Source organism: Anopheles merus, chromosome 2L (assembly GCF_017562075.2).
Source record: "Anopheles merus strain MAF chromosome 2L, AmerM5.1, whole genome shotgun sequence".
NCBI lineage: Eukaryota > Metazoa > Arthropoda > Insecta > Diptera > Culicidae > Anopheles > Anopheles merus.
The window spans coordinates 49,595,791-49,617,278 of record NC_054083.1 but is presented as its reverse complement, the minus strand read 5'-3'; the positions used below and the strand labels follow the sequence as shown (position 1 = coordinate 49,617,278).

The 21,488-nt window shown below is 48.1% G+C and overlaps 2 protein-coding genes across 2 annotated transcripts; both read left to right on the top strand.

The window, feature by feature from the left end:
• Positions 1–13,048: 13,048 nt before the first annotated feature.
• Positions 13,049–14,440, top strand: LOC121592996 (solute carrier family 25 member 35-like). Its single transcript, XM_041915007.1, has 2 exons — positions 13,049–13,794; positions 13,863–14,440. Exons 1-2 carry the CDS (start codon positions 13,080–13,082, stop codon positions 14,054–14,056), a joined length of 909 nt encoding a protein of 302 aa, XP_041770941.1. The 5' UTR covers positions 13,049–13,079; the 3' UTR covers positions 14,057–14,440.
• A 3,560-nt stretch (positions 14,441–18,000) lies between these two features.
• On the top strand, positions 18,001–19,511 carry LOC121592391 (elongation of very long chain fatty acids protein 7-like). Its single transcript, XM_041913801.1, has 4 exons — positions 18,001–18,239; positions 18,312–18,502; positions 18,580–18,960; positions 19,034–19,511. The coding sequence occupies exons 1-4, from the start codon at positions 18,182–18,184 to the stop codon at positions 19,352–19,354; spliced, it is 951 nt and encodes a 316-aa protein (XP_041769735.1). The 5' UTR covers positions 18,001–18,181; the 3' UTR covers positions 19,355–19,511.
• Positions 19,512–21,488: the final 1,977 nt, after the last annotated feature.

The following is a 21,488-nucleotide window of genomic DNA, read 5'->3' as shown; positions in this document are numbered from 1 at the left end:
GGACTCAAAAATTTTAGAATACAAGTACATTGGTAGGGCGATCTTACTACACAAAATAATACGATCAAAGCAACTGTACTTGTTGAAGTACTTAAACTGTACTTTTTAAAGAATCATATTATTGTTACCATTTTTTTAGAATCCTAAAAGTGCAGTACTTTAATAATCTGACTTCCTGCTGGTACTTCATGTGTCCACCGTGTACGACACTCTCCCGCCACAAAGCGAGGGTGTACTGCAATGCAACAAGCGAAACTGCTCAACCTGTGCCCCTTCGTTTGCTGCGTTTGAGTGGAGAAACTGGTTTACTACCGCTCTAACCATGACCCTCGATATTCTTTCTACTTTTTTTTTTGGTGTTTCTCCCCGCGTACACGATGATACACCCAAACGATATGTACCGCCGATGACCGTGTTGGCAAGATTGTCCGGATCCCGCCAGCCCCAGCGGATTATGATTAACCGGCGATAATGAGCGTCGCGCGGCAAGGAAGGAACAAGCAAGCTCGGGCCCGGTCCTGCTGATGTGCTGCCTGCCGGTCAACACTTGCTGCTACGGCACGAGCAGAAGAGAGAAGCATCGCGCCAATAAAACAGCAACCAGCAACGCGTACAAACTAGCAGCCAAGGCTCGCGGCAAAAAGCAAGCGCCCGGGGCTGCTGAACCGAGTACCGATCGTCGCCGGGTGTTTGGTGGTTTTAAGTTAAATAGCTTAAGATTTATGCACACACATTCTCGGTCGTTCGGACGTTCTCGCCCGCTTTTGCTTCGCTCCTCTCTGGCTCAGCGAAAGCTTTCCTCGGCCAGTCGCGTGTTTTGTTTGCCCGTCCCGATGTCGTCAATACACCCGTTGGTCCCGTTGGTGGGTGCTTCGGCACGGCTGCGAATACCAAAACCAAATGGCAAGCGAACAGAAACCGTGCGCAGACAACGTGCGCGAGTTCGCGCGATATGTGCGATGATAAATTTATGAGCTATTAGTGTCCGTGGATGGGCAGGCAAAAACCATTGGACAAGGGGCATTGGCTCAGCTAGAGGGAAGAAAGAGAATGACCGGCGAACACACCGGGAACCAGTTTGTGGTCTTCGGCGGTGGTCGATCACCGCGCAAAGCGGATCATTGCTGTGGGACGTTGTTTTGGAATGGGGAAAGACGTTTTTTTGTCATCCGTGATTAGGAAGTCTGTCAAAATGGGTATTCTTGGAGGTGTAGAATGGCCTTGAACAGCTAAGAGAGTGTTAACACTGACAAATTTCAATATGATTCATTTCGGACAAGCGAATAAAGGATCATATAACACTTAATAAATATAAATTTTAAATAAATGCACTCTTATAAAGACATTGCGTCACACCAGCTTAAGAAAAGTATGACAACGTTCAGGAAAATAAAGCGTCTTACTCAACAAAAATGATCATACAATAAATCAAACCAAAACAATGAAACCATCAAACCAAATTAATTATCCTATCCAAAGAATATGCAAATGAAAACAGCACGCAACAAAAGCAAAACGAAAGCTACACTATCTTGCATATTATTAGGCGCACGGTTCTTTACTGCTCAATTCCTCAGCTCCTCCAGAATGGAAAACAAACATTGCAACAGATCGCTCTGTCTTCTTCGTTTAGACGGACTTTATTTGAACCGGAGCTAAAAACAAGCCCTCTCCCACTGTGCTGCGTTCTACCTTTCACCGCGCACACACTTTATTAACACGCCTTTTTACAAAATCAATACCACTTTGCTACCCCGTTGCGCCAGCCAGGGAGCAGTAACCATTGTCCGGCGGTAATCTTTTAGCCCGGGACAACCCTCGTCACACACGCACACACGGAGCGCGCACTGCCCGGGACGAAGCTAATGATTGAATATTATTCCAATAAATCACCACGAGTCGAGCAGAGCTGGCCGGCCACTGAATTCGGTTCCTCCAACAGTGTATGCCAAACGGGGTGGGGTGGGCTGGGTACGCGCCAAACCAGAACCATGGCCATCGTAAATCAATCCCACTGAATAAAGATTCTTCCGTCTTGACTGGTTCGTGTCTGCAAGGGAGGCGAGCGCAAGCAAACATGGAAAAAAAAGGTACGAAAGAAAAAGGTCCCAGCGCCAGTGGGGCTGGAAAAACATAAACATGCATTTGTGCGCTTCCGCATTACGATGCCCCTTGCGCGCACCGAGCGTGAGCGTCTTTGTGTCGCTGAGTAAGGCGTGGACTGAGAGGGTGGAACGGGGAGTTGGCGATCTCGATCTAAGCACGAAACGAACTCATGGAGCACATAATATCGATACACACACGCACACAAACACCCTTTTGAGGCGCGCAGGGAGAAGGTTAGGGGCTCTTTATGTTATGACCCGACACCCGACCGGCAACATCAACATCAAGACGAAGGGAAACAAATCATCTCCAAAGCGCTAAGATGCTTTACTTTTCTAATGCGCTCTGCGTTTGGAAAGAGAAATGACAACTACGGGAGAGAAAGGAAGAGAGAGAGAGCGAAATGGGAGATACATAGAGCCGCTCGGTTCGGGTATGGTTTACGACAGGAGGGGATTAATTATGAAAAATTGGCCATCTTTTCTGTTTTTTCCTCTGCTAGTCCACGAAAACGAAAGGACTTAAAGCGCTGGCACCGTTGACAATCGAAAGACAAACATCGTACAGTATTTTGTCACATGGTCTGAGGATTAGAAGAACAATGGAAGCTAATGGTGCGAGCCGAGTGCTGCCTTGAGATATGAAAATTGATTTTATTTTGCTACTAAAACTCGTATATTGGATTTTTTGTCATATAAACACCGATAAATAGCACTAAAATACCAATTAATTGATTTTATTGAATTATTTGCACTTATTTACGCGCATTGCACTGTGGAATGCATACTTTCAGGCGTTTTTTTTTTCGGAAAAATATTCAAACAACGCCTAAAGTTATGTAAGCTAGCCAGGAAGGACTCTTGGAACTCAGCTATGAGCTGGGATTGAAGCAGCTTGGCGTACAGCGTGATAAATGTGAAGCTGTAAAGTTGAAATGTTTATGATTTGAGGCTTAACCCCCAACCGATAAGCATAAATACGGTCAAAGAACGACAGCACAATGTGTACGCGTTTGATGCTGGGCAAAATCACTTTAATAAGCTTTCACAAACGTTCCGTTTGCCTTCCACACTCCCTCTCTCTCTCTTTCTCTCTTATCATCATACTACCAGCTCATCCTAATCCACATCCAAATCAACAGCCTATAAATCAGCTACCCGTTTGAGCGCACCAAACAGGGGGGGAGGGGGGAGTATGAGGAAGGGGTTTCAGCCTCCCCCTCCGGTATGCTGTCCACGTTCCGGAACCGGTAGCTTTAACGGTTATTTAACGCCCGACCGGCTACTCAATGCCCTCGATTTGATACGATTTGCATAGGCCGTGGGTGACGTGCCGGACTAGGCGAGGAGAAGTGCAAGGCCATCCAGGATGGCGTCCTGGAGAAGGAAAGGGCTTGATTTCTTAGAACACGAACACCGAACACCAGGATGGATGCTTCTACAAAACAACAGATTAGGGGTCTCTCTGACTCTCTCTCTCTCTCGCTCTATCGCTCTCTTTGCTCGTAAATTGCTCCCGTAACCAACAACAGTAGCAGCATCTGTTACCACCTTTGTTTTGTACCGTACCCGTGCACAATTTTCCGCATGCCGCATTTCACCCCGCACACTCACACACTCCCCTATTTTCAGGCCCCCTGCCGCTGCGTTGTGCAGCAATTGTTTCCGAGGTACGCTTTCGGGATCGAAATGCATAAATTTCCTCCATTTATTATAAATGTTAGGTGCGAAAGCGGGACGATGTGGGCGGGTGTTGCGGTGAGACGACCATTCGCCTCTGCCTGCAGTAGCCGCAAGGTGCAGCTGCAGCAAAGCGGTGAGGCGTGAGCGGTCCAGAATGGCATCGTTTCGCACATATGGAAAGTCCTGAACATGCTACATGCAGTTCATCGATGCCATCGTATCGGGTCGGTTCCAAACACACATGCACACACACACACACACTTCGCACTCCCCTCTACACGTTTCGTCACAGCCCGGCTAAAGTACCGAAGCGTACAAAGGCAGTTAAATCTCCGTCCATTCCTCTGCAGCGTTTGTGTCGCTATCTTGCTCTTGCTCGCTCGAACGGCATTCGCTCTCTCTCCATCTCTCTCTGTTGTTTCCCCGTTTCCCACCAACTGCACATCTAACGCTACCGTACTGACAGTATCGATACAAACATCATAACTTCGTACCAAACGTTGCACCGTGGCAAGTGAACATCCTTCCGCCCATTCCGCATGTACGCACAGCCTCGTCGCCTCGCCGCATTATTTCACATAACTTTAACATCAACACACATATTGGCTTCATGCTCGGCAACATGCTTCTGGCAACATGCACCAACCAACCAGCCAACCAGCCAACCAAACCAACACGATAGCTAACGGCATCGATGTGTGATCGAACCGGCGGCAAAGGGAGGATTGGTTTAAAACCAAATCATGAACAGACGAGACATACTTCCACCCGCACTAGACGAAGCTCGAGTGTGAAACTCCGTTCTCGGCACAAAAAGCCGAAATGTGTAACAATCTCTCAAACCTGTTTCGGTGCCCGGAGGGGGGGATATGTCCATGCCTTTGCTGGCACCCATGGGCATGGGTTAGAATTTTCCAATAAATTTAAACAAACTTCCCTGTGCACTGCTCCCTGTTTTTGTCTGCTGTTTTCCCCCACCGTCTGCAACCAGCTCATGGGTGGTGCTAATGCTATGCGTAAAATCCAACACACAGGCACGCTGTCGAAGGCAAGCGGACAGCTCACCTCGTACACAAACGTACGATGTTTGATACATTTATCATGGTTTTGTCTTGAAGCAATGATGCCCATTTACACAATGTGCCACCCGGACGGTTGCACCTGAATCCCGTACCTCGTGTGTTGTTACATCGTACGGCTTGTACTGTGTCTTTGATTGTAGTAGAAGTAGTAGCTTCCTGGAAGGCTTTCCTTGTGCCCTTCTTTTCTGTTCATTAGATACACGGCAAAGCATGAAAGGCTCTTGATAGAATTTGTTTAATTGGATTTTGTTTTGGCATCCTTCACAATCATATTGTGTACCGATTTGCAAAGAAAATTCCAATCATTCGTTAAGTAAGCGAGTTACACTCCTACGGATTGCATATCTTTAGGCGTTGTGCGTGCTTCCAGCCCCAATGTATGCAATCTTCATTGCAAAATGTTGCCGTTTATGAAAGGAAGCTAGCTTTTCAAGGGTATTCGTTGCTGTTTGCGCTCAAAATTGGTCATAACTGTCAATCACGTATGAAAGCTGTTATTTAATTCCGGTACTCTTCCTTCTGTCAGCTCTCCCCAAACAGAGAAGCGCTCACGATGCTCAGTGGAATTAAATAGACACAAGTTTCTCACTACTTTACGAACGATCGAAGGAACAGAAATCATCAACTCTAACATAATTTTCCCCATCGCTCGGGCCACTCGCAGCTCGTGCTGAGCAGTCTCGAGCGACAAAAGCTCACACGCGCGTCCGAAGGCGGAACAGGCCATATAAGACACTCTCTCCACCCAGCGCAGACACCAAAAAAGCCGAACCCCGTGCTACGCTCGGCGAAATAGGGGCAGCCCCATCTTCGGCAGCTTCGTTCGATCGCTACTCCGCCGAAGGCTAAACTTCCACTACCAGGAGCGCAGTACGCTGGGAGCTGGTGGGCGCTTGAATGTGCGGTTTTTTCCCCCCACACCCCTTAACCTACTTTGGGGCAGTGCCGGGTTGGAGCTGCCCTAAGAAAAGCTCCCCTTTTGGGGAAAATCTAACCGATCGGGTCGCTTTCTTTCGGGTCATTCGAGGAATATCCGTTCTCTCCGATGATGAAGCAAGGAGAAAGTAAGGTTCTTGCAAGGCAACGGAACCTCACTTGTAGTGAAGTTTCCCCTGATTTGAGTTTTGCACCCCGGAAGTTCGAAGCTCAAGCTGTTACGGAAGGCTTCAAAATAGGAGAAAATCCTCAGGAGTTCAGAAAAACATTATTCCTTGAAGCAACTAATTACAAACGATGTTGGGGAAGGGACAAACTCGGCCAATGCGTACGCAATTCTTCCCGATCTTCATTCCAGCGAAGTAACTAAATTACCTGCAATGATTTCAAGTGTTCACAGAATTACAAACACTCCGAAAATGGGCTAATTAATTCTAAAAACAAACGAAACGCACCGCGCTTCTCCGAACTCTGCCCGAAATGGGGCGTTTTATCCATCGCCATTCGGTGACACGCCAAACCAAAGGTGCCTGCGTGACCATCCATCGATTCCCAAGCCTAGCCCTACCACTGATTCTGCAAAATATTTGTGCCAATAAGTCAGCAAACGCGCCAACAAAGGAACTCCCGCACACGGACACAGAACGGGCTGCTAGAAGCACAACACTATTGCCAATAATATTTATAGTACCAATTCACTCCCACCGCCCCCTTTACCACCGTACCACAACGTTCATGTGCTGTGTGCAGTGGGCTCGGAGAGGCGACGGGGCCATTCCACATTGCCCCGAGGTTGTGTGCCGATATCTCCACTCGAAATGAATTAATGATAATTGATTCGATCGCCCGATCGAAGCGTATATAAACACACTCGCACGCATGCAGCCATCCTCCACCATTCAGCACGGATTACACCAACCCTCCCGCCATCCCCTGCTGGCTAGCTGCGCTGCTGGTGATAAGCTGCTGGGGCAAGGGATTGAGCATGGACATATCCTGAAGTCCTTCACTAGCAGCAGCAGCATCACAGGCACACTGCTCCGGACAATCCTCGACAATGGGGCGGATGGGGTAGCCAAACAACACACGGCGAACAATGAGTACACCGCCAACATGATCTGCATTCACCTCCGCTCCTCCTTCGTCCTTCCTCAGTGAGCTGACCGCAACGTTTCACCGTTCCAGGGCATGCGATGGTCCAGCATTTGGCAAGCAAAACCGTGCAATGATTCTATCGTTTCTCCGTTTGCTCGCTCTCCCCCATACGCTGGCATTCCGAAAAGCGCCGTACATAGATATGTGCCCACACAGACACACACACACACACACACATACACTGCCACATCCGTCCTTCCGTCCCACCAGGAAAATGAACACGGCAGCCGAGTGAATCGACAGTCGAAAGCATGACCCAAGGTACACCGGTTTATTTACCGAAGTCAGATTCTCTCGCCCAAAAACCCCGGGAGCGAAAGAGACATCATCCACCCGCCAACCCGCCTTTTGATCCCTCTTTGATGTAGCCTGTACACTCACAAACCACTGAAGAGAGGCTTTCGACACACACAGACACACACACAGAGACCATTCGTTGCCGTGGCATACATTTGTAATATTTTCCCATCCTCGTTATCCTTCGCACAGGAAGGACCGAACCTCATTTCCACGCAGCCAAATCCTCGAAACTCCAGCACACACACCTACACGCACCCACGGGAAATGCCACCCATCGTCCCTTCCCTGCCCTGTGTTTGATCCGTTTGACACATCTGAATATCCGGTAGAGCCACGCCAACGTACCCAGTGCCGGAGGGCGTTTGCAGGAAGGATTTTTATGAGGTGAGTGCCAGCACAGGTTGTTGCTGTTGGTACAATGGTGCGCTATGCTGGCAACACACACACACACACCCGGGTGGCTAAATCGATTTGCTGAGACCCGTTGCCTTTGCCTTCGGTTGCAAGGGTTTTGGTGGGCCGTCCGTTTCGGTGTAAAGGATAACGTTGAAGGGAAGGCTACAACAGCTACAACCAAAAAAAGGAAACCTAAACATAGCGATTTTTCCAAGCACCGTCCCTAAACGGATAAGTGCCACATTAACCATTACGGGGGAAGTATCGTACCAAACGCTGGTGGTGGTATGGTAGTGGAAGAAATATCGAAAAGCTTAAGCGACGTCGGTAAACAAAGGAAGAAATTAAATAGTTTGTTGAAGCAACAAAAATATGTAATAGATTAGATGATTAATGGGAAAACAATCGAACAAGAATCATTATCTAAAGAGCACAAAAAACTAAGAACAAATAATAGCCCAAAATAGAACAAAAAATGAACAAGTAAAAAGAAATTTGAACGTTACAAGAAATACTACGAAAGTAATAACTCAAATAATGAATTAAAGAACAAAAGAAGGACATCAAGATGTACAATTGATTAAGAAAAGAGATCGAATAAAAAAAGAAAAGAAACAAATAAATAAGTAAAAACAATATGATAAGTAAAAACAGCATACAATAATTAATATATCATAGATAACTTTAACTATGAATTGAAAAGAAACAAGAGGAACATGACAATTCATTAAAAAAATTAAAAAGGAACTAATAAAACATTAAAACAAAAACAAGTAATACAATCTATATCAAATAGCCTCTGTATGACACAAACAAATAGTAATTCAAGCCAAAATCTTCAACATTTTCTATGAAACACATTTTTAAAGTAAATTATTACATAAATAATACAAAAAAAGTCTTCAAAAGCATCTCTTCAACCACTCCAACGGATTCGTCAACCACTGTACACTGGGGCACAATACAGCACTACCCAAGGTTGCCTTTATGTATGACATTCAAAAATCGAACCTTCTCCTACTCCTTCTCCTCCTCCTCCTTCTTCTCATCCAAGCAAGCTACACCACAAGCCCAACAAAACACCGGTCGACCTTCACCGTGTTCGTGTCCATCACCCCAACCGTTTTGTGCGAGGTCGAGATCCCTGTTGAACCTTTCGGCCGATGGGAGCAACATGCGGAAAAGGGAGTCGTAGCGAGCAAACAAAAACGAAAGATGGGGAAAGAGCAACAACAAAAAAAAACTGTATCTCCCACACACGCAACGCAACCGCCCGTGTTCGTGGGTGGCGTTCAGTCGGACCGTAGAAGAAGAACTTCAACAGCAGACGGAGCACACTGCTCGAACGCATTCGATCTGCTCCAGAGCATGCGAGATGGGTGGAATGGAGCAGCTAAAAAAAAAAAGAACAGCCAAACACACACACACACACACACACACACACACACACACACAGAATACATACACACGGGGAGGGGTTGGAAGGGATGAACATTGCACATTCCGTGTGATACATAGTAGTGACGGTAGAGCCCATTATTGCTCACTTGCCGAGAGCGACAGAGAGATAGAGACAGAGAGAGAGAGAGAGATTTGCAAAGAAAGAGCGAGAGAGAGCGAGAAGGACACCGATCCGGTGGCATCCGTTGTCGTCGTCGTCGTCCGGGGCACCTTCAACGGTTTAACCCCGATGGTACAGACAGAACCTGACGATGATGTTGCCTTGGCCGTCGTGCGGTGGCGATGAGGGCAATGAGGGGAAACCAACAATTCGTAATCGAACTTGATGGCTAGCCAACGACCGAAACGGACTCGGGGCAGAATAAAGTCGTCGATACATCCCCCCCCCCCTCCTCCTCCCACACTCTCTCACTCCCTCTCTTTGGCCTTTTCCCCATTCCCGGGTGTTGCGTGTGCGTGTGGGACCATATCTATCCGATGCCTTTCGGGAGCGAATGCCATCCCTTGAAATGATGGGTTTTCGGGGTCGGTCTGCAGCCTTTGAGCAAACAAATCCTGTGCGTATCCTGTGCTTTTCGAAAACGCTGTAAGCAACACTTTGCCGAACGATTCGAACGAGGGACACCCAATCGGTGGCCATTTCCGCCACCGAGGGCAGGACCGCCGGCGGCGTTGATTAGCTTTTCCGTTCCCAAAAACGCACAGAGCCGCGCGTATACTTTGTGCGAACTGTGCAAAGGATGGCTACCCGTTCGATTTCCCATTCGTGTTTGGTAGTTTCACAGAGACACACACACACACACACACACACACATATTAGGGAGAAGTAATTTTTGTACGACTCCATCGTCGGACGAGTTGTGCAGTACGCGGGACTTCTTTTGCTGTTTGCACAATTTGAAAATGAATTTCCCAACACAACAGGCAATCCACGATTGGTTTGGCGTTTGGCCGTAATGGTACGGTTGGAAGGGATTTAAGCTAGTGAAGTCGGTGCAAAATTCAGTCTGCGTTGCTTCGTTTGATGGAGCAGTGATGCATCGTAAAAAGGAGTACGAGTTGCAAGTCTAGTAGAGCTAGACGAACAAAATAATAGGATTTTTACTTCGTTGATACAGGTAAACAAATAGCAGCGTGATGGGTAAGACAGTATGACAGTACCGTGGTAAAGTACTTAGTCTAACGCATCACATGGCATGGGTTCAAAACTGATCTCAACCCAACGTTTGAATGAGTGTGTGTATTTATATCCATATGATGTTTGGAATGATAGAGAATGGTGTTTCGATAGAGTTTATGAATACTATTTAAGAAGGTTCCATGTGATGGGACTCCACGGAGGGCTTTTAAAAGATTTACAAACTCAACCAGTTTATATTCTTCATCAAGGCTTTCGATAGCCCCAAAACATCATCCCTGAGTCTTTATGGTGTCTTTTCTAACTTACCTTACATAAGACTATCAAAATAAACATTCTCCAAAATGTGGCAGTTTAGAAGGTATTTTATATAACTGTCAAATGATGCAACCTTTCAAACGTTTGAAGCCTTGCCTGTTCCATTAGCTTTCCCTTGGATGAATATCTCTCTTCAGCCTGCACATCCCTTGGATATTGATCTTAGGAAGAGATTGTATTTTAACAGTTTTCGCTTCTCTTGTCCCACCTCGAGCTGAGCATACCTTACAGCTCAACCCTACCCCGGGAAGCAGTACCGGGAAGATATTATACCGATTTACCCCATTCGCATAACACCATTTACGGAACATCACTTGAAGCGTGATTTGCGCCCAACCCTTCCAGTGCCCAACGGTGGGTGTTGCTGCGGGTTAAAATCAATAAACCGTCCGTTGATCGATAGCCAAGACGAATCGAACCTTTGCCAAGGTTCCCGCTTCTGCAGTGTAGCTCCCCATTTGCACCCCAACAATCCGGACAAACCTCACACTCTGCGGACAAACCTCTGCTCCAAAAACCGATGCCATCTTCCAGCACTGCAACTTGTGCGATCCTTCCCATTTCGGATACATTTCCGGTTCCGGTCTATCTAGTTCCTGGTGTGCATTTAACCCCCCCCCCCTCCTTGTGCTGGGATGGGAAGAGAGAGGGTGAAGATATTGAACTGTGTGTTTGCCATTCCCTCTGTGTGCTTTGCATCACGGTGTAAGTCTATCGGCAAAGATGCTTCACTAAAAACTTTTATAACCACCCGTCCAGGGTCGCAAACGGGGCTGTGAGCTGGTCAGCAGAAAAGGGGGACGAGGAAGATACCAGGGCAATAAATACAATTATCTTACTCCTTCTGCAAGCAGTGCAACCAGTGTTGTGGCTGTGTGTCTTGCGCGTCTTGTGTTGTGTGCTGCAAGCGAAGGGCGTCCTCCGGGCTCGGACGCGACATCAAGTGAAGCGGCAATAGACGCCGTCGAGACTTCCAGACAAGTTATGGACGTCGAAGTGAAGTGGAGTTTCGTTCGATGTGTGTGTGTGTGTGCTGCTGCTGCAGCCAGAGTGTTCTTCAGTTCTGCCCCATTCTCCTTCCCGCCACCCGCTGACCGATAGGGCGAAACGCTAGAGCGCAGTTCGGTCGCCCAGTTCGGTTCGGCGCGTTCATTGGCATTCGGAATTGTCAAGGCACTGTAGCCCCCTCCCGAACGGTGAAACGCGAAGAAGCTGTTGATGATGCTTTTCTCCTGATGCAGTCCCTGCATTTCCATTCCACAGTCCCATTCCACGCACCAAACCAGACCCAAGAAGGTCGATGAATTCTGACCACGAAAGACTGGGTGCTTGCACTCGCGCAACAAAACTCCCAACAAACAAGCTGCTGCTGCTGCTGCTGCTGCTGCTGCTAACGGATTTGCTACACGCCGAGCGCATATCACAACATTTTCACCTCCCTGCCACGCGATCGCTTGCTGCCCACCCGCCCGCTTGAGGGAAGGGCAAAGAAAAGAGCAAAGCTGGGAGGAATCGGTCGGTAAGTTCAAAATATGTTCCCTCCCTTCTCAGTTCGGTTCTCGCATCCAGTACGACGTCTTGACCGCAATTCCAAGTCTTTTTCGTCCCTGGCAAGCGCTTGTGCGAAGACGAATGAAGAGCGAGGAGAGTGTGAGAGTGAAAGAGTGCAACGCCAAAAGTGCACCGTGGACGAATTCCGTTGCTGGTGCTGGTGCTGCTACAATGATAACGATCTCATATTTTGACAAAATTTATGTTATTACCGAAGCGGGCAGAATCGTCACCCGAAAGCGTGGATGGGACGCGATGACGGAGCGCGCTTTATCGTTGTCGATGAGAAAGGTGAACTTTCACTTAGCTTATACACTCGCGAGCATTAGGATGATTGGTGGGAGGAGGAGAAAGGAGGGAGCTTTTGCATTTTTGTCTGGCACGATGCTCTCTATCAGTGAGCTAGCTTGGTAATTTGATCAGTGGGGTTAAATTTAAGTAATTGGACAGGTGGTTAACAATAACTTGCAATGAGGCAAAGTAATCCATACAAATAGAATCGATTGGTTGAAGGCCCTGTTAATTAGTTTCCATTTGCTAAAACAATGTTATTTGTGTCGTATCGTACAATATAGGGGCAAACATTTCCAATTTCACCCTTCCAAAACATGCAGAACATTCATTTTATGAGCAAATTTTGACAGTAACTTCAACGCGGTTGACCCTCAATTACCCAAATCAATAGATCAAGCCTCTCCAAATGCTCTAAGACAAGCTTTAGTAATTTAAACACCCACTTGAATCATTTATGTCACATAATCTACCTTTATCTCTCCCAAAAAAACTGCAATCTCATATGCAAACGATCCTCTTATCTGGCAGAGCACATAAGAGTACGCCGGTGATAAGATAAGATCTCTCTACCTTGAATCCAAATGACTTTGGTGCTTATGCTTATGATGAACAGTTTACCTTCGACTCTTCAACTAACCACTTCATCTAAACATCTCACCAATGGAGTTCCTGCTCGGTGGTGCATCCTCCATGTGTGCCGTACTGTTCACAAACCCTCTGGACGTCCTGAAAACTCGCCAACAGCTCGAAGGTGAGCTGATAGCGAAACAGAACCCCACAAAGCGTTCGTACAGGGGCATCCGTCAGTCCCTCCTCACGGTGGTCCAAACGGATGGGTTGCGTGGCCTTCAGAAAGGACTACCAGCAGCCCTACTCTTCCAGTTCTCCATGAACAGTGTCCGGCTGGGGACGTATCAAACCGTAGACAATCTTGGCTGGACGAAAAGTGCTAACCATCCCTCACTGACACCGCTGCTATCGGTGTTCTGGGGCGGGTGTGCCGGTCTCGTGAGTGCCACTGCATCCTGCCCATTCTACGTAGTGAAGATACAGCTCCAGGCGGTCACTTCGGGGTCGTATACGGCACGGTTTCAGCACCATCACAACGGCACAGTGTCGGCGTTTGTGAACATTTACCGGCAGAGTGGCGTTCGAGGGCTGTTCCGGGGGTATCCCGCATCGGTAGCTCGTCTTGTCGTGGGCTCTGCTGCTGAAATGGCTTCGTTCAGTGTGTGTAAGCAGTTGTTCTTGCGCTATGAAGTATTTCAGGAATCGATCGTGCTGACCGCGCTGGCGAGCAGTACGGTAGCGGGATTTTTTACAAGCGTTTTGATGTCACCGTGCGATGTCGTCACTACACGCATGACCAATCAAGGTAGTATCTCGAGAAATTTCCTATCTTCCAGAAGAAGACTTTAACTCTTACCCTCTTTGTCTATAAAGCCGTATCTGCCAATGGAAAGGGCCTGCTGTACACCAACATCTTCGACTGCTTCCTGAAGATCTACCGATCGGAAGGCATCCACGGTTACTACAAAGGATTCGTCCCGATGTATCTGCGCGTTGCTCCACACACGATGCTCAACCTTACCTTCTGGGAGTTCTTCAAGGGTCTTCATGAGCAGTGGAGAATATAATGGGGAAATCGACTCAAAAGTCTGCCTAAAGACTGTAACAGTTCAAAGTGTGCAGATTACATTGAAGTTATCGGAACTAACTTCATTCAGTCCCAGGAAATAGTAATGATCTATTTCCAATGAACGCTTCCCAGCAAAGTATGCGACTACAGTTCTATGTAAAATCTAAATGCCTACTTACCCAGGTCCACAGCACACAAACCGACAGTAATGAGAGAGCGTACAGAACAGTCGGGTTAAATGTGATTCCTTTACCGCGAAACGCACGCATTCCGGAAGCAATCCCCAAGCAACAAAGGTGCCCCGAGTACTTCCCCAGTGTTCTCAAGAATTTGCTATCCCCATTATCGCGAAGTGTAATAAAGTTAGATCGAACAAAACCGGCCCCAAATACCAACCTCGCCTCACATCGGATGACGTTAATTGTCATGAAATCTACGCCCAGGTTAATTCGCGCTCCCGTTCCAAGAAGCATGGCGGGTGAAAATACTCCCAAACACTCAACCGAGAACATTGCGGCCGACTGGAAAATGGGAGGGGGGGGGGGGAAAGAAGACTCTGATGATGGGGATAAATTTCATGCGAATGCGTTCGTATCGTTGAATGTTTTTTGTTGTATTCCCGGTAAAATGAAACGTTGAAAACGATTAGACACAGCCACATCCAAGGATGCGTAGGATGCGATGGTCCCTTTTTACGGCGCCCCGAATGATGAAGATGATGGAGATGGTTGTGTGCCCTTCATATACACACAGAATGCTCATGTGCTTGCATTTTCATTTTTGGAACTGCCTGCGGACGAACACAGCACACACACACCCTCACACGTGTGTGTATCCTTTCTCGGTACAGTCGAGCGGTTGTTTGCACAACCTTACCTTGCACAAGACGTTTCGTGACGCTGACTATTCTTCGCGTGAGATGGTGGCAGCTCGCCTAGGATAGGATAGGATAGGATAGGACAGCAAGGAACGGAACTGTGGAGGGGGAGGGGAATTTGGTTGAAAATTCATTTTCCCACCAAACATAGCCATCGGGCAGGCAAGGCGGACCAAACCAAAAAAACCAAGCGCACTCTCGTACTCGTCGCTATCGCGTTGTGATGGAAAACCCTTTACCGCGATGGTACCCAACATCCACCACTCAAAAGAGAGTGATAGAAAGAGAGAGAGCGAGAAAGAGTGAAGAGACACGGGCGACGCAGGGGACACAGCAAAAAACTTTATCCTTTCGTTTCATTTCGCTGCAGAGCGCTCCCGTACCGGGCCGTCTGGACGGGCGGTTTTGCTCCCTGCTGAAATGAAAACTTTGCCTTCTGTGCGTGCCTTCGTGGTACGATTTTCCGTTCCATCGTCTGCCACACAGTGGGTGCCAGTATACGGTAGTACCACCTTCCACCACCCAACCCAGCGATGAACCAGCAAAACGCTGGTTAGCTGGCGAAGGTTTGCGCTTGCTTTATCCTTGCCAGATTCCACCCCCCCCCCCCCCTTCCCGTCGATGGTAAACTTACACCACTGTACATAACCCCGGTGAGTTCGAGGGGGACTGCCTCTGCCTCTGCCTCTGACTTTTGGGCTGACATCTCTCAGGGCTTTGGCTCGGCTGTCGGCTCGAGTGTCGAGTTTTGCTGTCGAGGGGGAGGGTTTCGGGAGACTATTTGAAGATGATTACATAATGTCCCTTTTGGGTGGGTGGAATCGGGTACAGGGAGGGTAGAGGTTGCACGGGGCAGCAAAGCAGAGGGACGCGGTGGAGATTTGTTGCGAGAAGCATCCCCAACATCCTCTTAAAAGTAGCAACAAAAACCCGACTCGAGGAAAGGGCTAGAAAAGCGACGGTTAAGGTCTACCTTCCTACACGGATGCAAAGGCAAGGTGGCACGAATAGGAAACAGCTCACCGCAACAGGAGGCTGTATGTATGGCCGCCGCCAGCGTGAACTCCAACTGTAACCCATTATGTGCTGATTTGTTTAACTAACTTTAGCGTAAGGGCTGCGATTTTGCGGAACAGAAATTGCTTGATGCGTAGGGAAATCCATTTTCGGAGGAATAAGCACACACTTTTGCTACTCCGTTTTGTGTTAGTTTTCACAAATTAAGCCAATACTGTGATGCGCATTGCATACATTCGGGCAGAAAAAAAACACGATTTGTCCCACATTTACGCCTAAAGCTATGCTATTCGCATCACACGATTTGATTTAACCAATCAACAGCGCTCCGCTTCACCGTACATTCCGCTTGATTTTGCGTATCGTTGTTTTTGCCATTCGTTTACGTTTAACGCCATTTCATCACATCATCAATGTGCGCTTAAATTTATTAACTCACCTTACCCCCGTTTCCCAAAACCCGTCACTCTGACACCGGGTGGGTTGTGGTTGCAAGCTGATGTTGCCTAAAATTTGCTCTCGTCCCTTTCCACGATTTTCCTCCTCTTTCACACATTCCAAACTCGGGGCTGGGGTTGTGCGTTGCCAAACGCGGAAAGACCCGTGAAGGGGGCGGTAGGGAGGACAGGTATCAACCCCGATCGAATAGCGATTGCGATAAATTATCGTTACAACATATTGACGCGATTACCGCAACATTTCAGTAATTTTTCATCCTTCCGAACGAGCGTCCCTATGCGCTCGGCTGCCTGGCTCGACACGTGGGGTTTGATGGGAGAGCGGATGCCGGATCACCGCAATATATTGATGTGCGTTTCGGTTTTGATGCATCCGGTTTGACGGGTGGTTTTCGGGAGAGGGGGGAGGGGGGTGAAATTCCGGTGTTGCTGTGTGTGTGCGGGTTAGGAATGTCCCTTATGTACTGTGCGCTGTGTACTGAGATAATTGATCCGAATTCGGCGTACGGATTCAATCGTTGCAAATCGCGCTGCAACACTCACGCCGAACAAAGGATTAGGATTTGCTGCCCAGTGAACGGGAAATTTGCGCAGTTCCTGGAAGAAGTGGGAGATAGTGAAGGATATTATTGGTTCTATCATCGTTACATTACATTAGCCATCTTAATGATCATAATTTCCTCAGAATGTTAATTTTTTGAAGTTATTTTACCTTTAAAAAAGACATTGTTACTCACATAGCTGCAATCTAGTGTTCCACTATCACAATGTCCAATGCACTCCTTGTGCATCTCCCCCATAACTGTGTCACTGAACTGTAGCAACATTGTATGCTGCTTGCTTCATAAAAGGGGTACGCCACGTTTACAAAACGTAACTGATGACCTTTCGACCCCTCCCTGAAGTTGCTGAACTACTCGTTTACACTTTCGACTGGCTGAAATACAAACTAGCTGGTACCTACACACACCTCCCGAGACATTGCACAAGTCATTGAACTTACCCGCAAACGCACCTTTCAAAGGCTAGCTTCCCTTTTATTCAAACGCCTTCGAAATCCCCAAACGCCCGAAACCCAAACACCTTCTACAATCTCGGTACTACGTTCCTACTACTGGGACGTAACGCACGCTGAATCTAAGCGACGAACGCCGTCAAATGTCGAAGGTCAAACGGCGGGCATGTGAGCTTTCTCACGGCCGTGTGTGTGTGTGTGTGTACGTACCGCGCTAAATGCACCCTAACAATCGCCGTTGCACACGGCAAATGTTGGCCAGCTACAAACAATGGAGCAAACCGGGTGCGGGAAAGTGTGTGACTGGATGGGGAAGGCTAACAATCGTCCAGCCGTCTGGTCTACCGCTCTCCGCTTCTCCGCGTGATTAAGGAAGAAGAGAGTCTAAGTTTATGCGTTGCACACACCACACACTCCGGTGTTCATTTGAAATGGAAAATTATACACCACTAACGGAAGAACAAAAAATAATCTAAAACACTGCGCCATTCACAACGGTGTGTGCGTCCCACCGCGTGTTGTAGTTGCGCATCGGGAAGACCGGTCGATCGTGCCGGTGTGTTTGTGCCGGAACTGTCTCTACTGTCCGGCAGTGCAAACATTAAGCTTAGCGAGAGTAGTCGCAACCATTGTCGGCCCGTCGGCTCAGTAATGTTCTAAGTTCTAACTGGTCCGGACACACGGATCGACACGGTGCGGTGTCTCACAGAGCCGGTAAAACGATCAAACACGACAAGGACTTAACTCCCTTTAAAGATGCTGGTGCTACGGTACTTGGCATCGTTCTATCACTACGTCAACTACGAAGTCAGTGGTCAGTGCTTTTTTATTGGAGAAACGAGAAGATCCTCACGCACGTGACACTTACTTACCCTCTCGTTAACAGATCCACGGGTCAATGATTGGTTCCTGATGAAAACGCCCTGGCCGGGGGCCGCCATTCTCGGCCTCTATCTAATGTTCGTGCTCAAGTGGGGCCCGAAATGGATGGAGAATAGGAAACCGTTCCAGATCGACACGATCATCAAGTACTACAATCTGATACAGGTCGTCCTGTGTGCGTTCCTGTTCGTGGAGGTGAGCAGCTCCTCGAAGCCTGCTCCACATACGATCATCACCCACTGATCACCCCGTCTTTACGATCTTCCTTCAAGGGCTTTCGGCTTGGGTATCTGCGCGGGTACAGCTTTCTCTGCCAACCGGTCGACTACTCGCCGACCGAGATACCGATCGCGATCGCGCGCCGCTGCTACTACTACTTCCTCGTGAAGGTGCTCGATCTGCTCGACACGATCTTCTTCGTGCTGCGCAAGAAGCAGAACCAGGTTAGCTTCCTGCACGTGTACCATCACACCGGCATGGTGATGCTGGTCTGGAGCGGCGTCAAATGGTTCCCCGGCGGGCACGGCGTGTTTATGGGCTTCATCAACAGCTTCGTGCACGTGGTCATGTACGCGTACTACTTCCTCACCTCCGCCAATCCCAAGTACAAAAACAACCTTTGGTGGAAGAAGTACATCACGCAGCTGCAGATCGTAAGTAGCAAGAGAGTGTTGAACCATAACACATCCAACTGAACGTATATCGATGGCTTGGCTGCCTCCACAGATCCAGTTCGGCATGATCTTCCTGCAGTGGTTCGTGCTACTGTTCCAGCCCAACTGTACCTTCCCCAAGTGGCCCCTGTTTGTCATTCTGCCGCAGAATCTCTTCATGTTCTGTCTCTTCCTGGACTTTTACTACCAGGCGTACATCAAGAAAAAGCCGCCGACCGTTACCGTACGGCGGTCAGCCGACCACCAGCAGAACGGTATCCACAAGAGTGACTCGAACGGCAAGGCGATGAATGGCGACTACAACGGCAAGCTGGCCAACGGCGCAGACTGCACAAAGCGCAACTCATCCAAAGAGGTCAGTGTCGCCTCGTAACCGTCTCTCAGACGGCCCCACGTGTGGCCCCATGTGTATGTGCGTGTTGCCTCGCGGGGGCACACGCGGCTACCATTACCAGGGTTGTTGCTTGTTTTGTCTTTTCTGTGAAAATTTAGTCAATAAAAAAAAACACGCGTCCACCGTTGACCACTGACGTGCACCCGAGTCAAGAAGCCATTTTGCCCCCCCACCACGTCTGTTCAATGTCAGTGACGCCCTCCCGTCACGCAGGGTCATTTGTGGGGAACTGCCGAAATAAAATATTCACCCAACCGGGCCCAACCGTTTGGACATTGGACAATAACGCGTCATTTGAATTTTCGATTAGCATTGGCGTGTTTAGTTCGCTTCCTGAACTGCATGTGCGTCTTCACTGGACGTAGTAAGAGACCAAAGGTTCACATTCTTGAACACTCTCTCTTTCACTCTTTTTCTCTCTCTCTCTCTCTCTCTCTCTCTCTCTCTCTCTCTCTCTTTCTCTCTCGACTCATTGGTTAGGTAAGGGATTGATTCTAATTTCAATTTACTGTCCAGTGCAGTTGCTGCTGCTCCGTATTACAATACCAAATTGACTGCGATTTGGGCTTCCTGGCGGGGTACGGGGGCTAAGCTCTTGTGCAGTCTGTTACATCACCCCACCCATTGTGCAATGGCAAATTATCACTTACGCACACACACACACACACATTCTCCCGCCAACCAATAAACGAATTCAAATCGTCTGTAAGCTTCATGGGCAAGATTTTAGCATTTTGATTTCAACGCATTTGATGCTCTCTACAGCTGCTCGATTCAACATTGTAGAGACATCCTCATCATCATCAACATGCTTGCTGTGGGATGGGGTAATTGCATCCACAAACACACTGAAGGAAATCGTAAAGGGCCACATAGTGTGTCCTTCCCCAAAGTCCTTCCCATAGGTTCCACTGCTCTGCGAGTGAAGTGAAAGCGCTTGTGGCAACAAGGCAGACAGTCACAGACACGGACGTCACACACCACGATGACGACGGTGGACGAGTTCGCATCCTCCGATGTCTCGAGCGTGGACATTGTTCTCCGAAACCCCCGGGGTGGGTAAATGTCTCCGAGGATAGAGGATGAATGTTTTATTTATGTACCCCACCATATCCCAACAGCCACATATCATCCAACGCCACAACGAACTTGTCGCTCGCCACTGAGATGAGCACACAGCCACAGGATGATGATGAGTGATGAGCACAGTGAGTGAGTGAAGTGAGAGACCTTTGCTTTCTGGGAGGACCGCGGGCTCTTGATGGTGGTAGCTTCGGAGCTTTGAAGCGAGAACGGCATCGGGAAAATTATGATCCGCTTATCCGCTTCAACCAACCAACCGCCCATCGCCCCAGCGCCAGGACCCACATCTAACCCCCGCCTCAGACCAAATTGCGGCACAAAGTTTCAAACCAGCGCCTCACATAAACAGCTTGCAAATAGTGCGAATTAAGCACCAAAAACTGCTCTTTCGATCGGAAGGTTTCGGTGGGGAATTGGTTGGTCCGTGGCGATAATGCTTTTGCGAACATAAACGGCTTTGCGTGTAACGTCGTCCCGTTGCTTGTATATATAGCCCGAGCCGTGCACTATGTTCGGAGTTTGCAGGGAAATATGCTAAGGACGCGCGGTTATTTATAGGTCACGTTCCGAACGCAAACCCGGAAGTAAAGGATAGTGACAATGAGCTTTGCATGGTTGCGCTGCGTAATTTTGGTATGGAGCTTAGGGACCGGCTTCGCGAACGTCACTGGCTTGTCAAAATAATCATATTAGGTGTTTTGCTTACCGTGTTAAACTGTTCCTACGTTACAGTACGTTCAAAATCTCTTGATACAGAAGAATTCAAGAATTATATATTTGATTTGTACGTATTTAGGTTTGGAAACAAAATAGGGAGCAGTTTCAGGACCGACATGGGTTAGACATCAGTTCCAGGAACGGTGTGGGCTCAAAATCAATTCCAAGACAGGTATCAGTTCCGGATCATTTCTAGTCCCAGTATGGCTTTGTATTCATTTATAGGATAAATACAGGGAGCTGGAGCAGTTTCAGGGACCTTATAGATCAGTTGCCGTTTCTAGACCTGTATGGTGTTCTCGTGCTTTCGTGC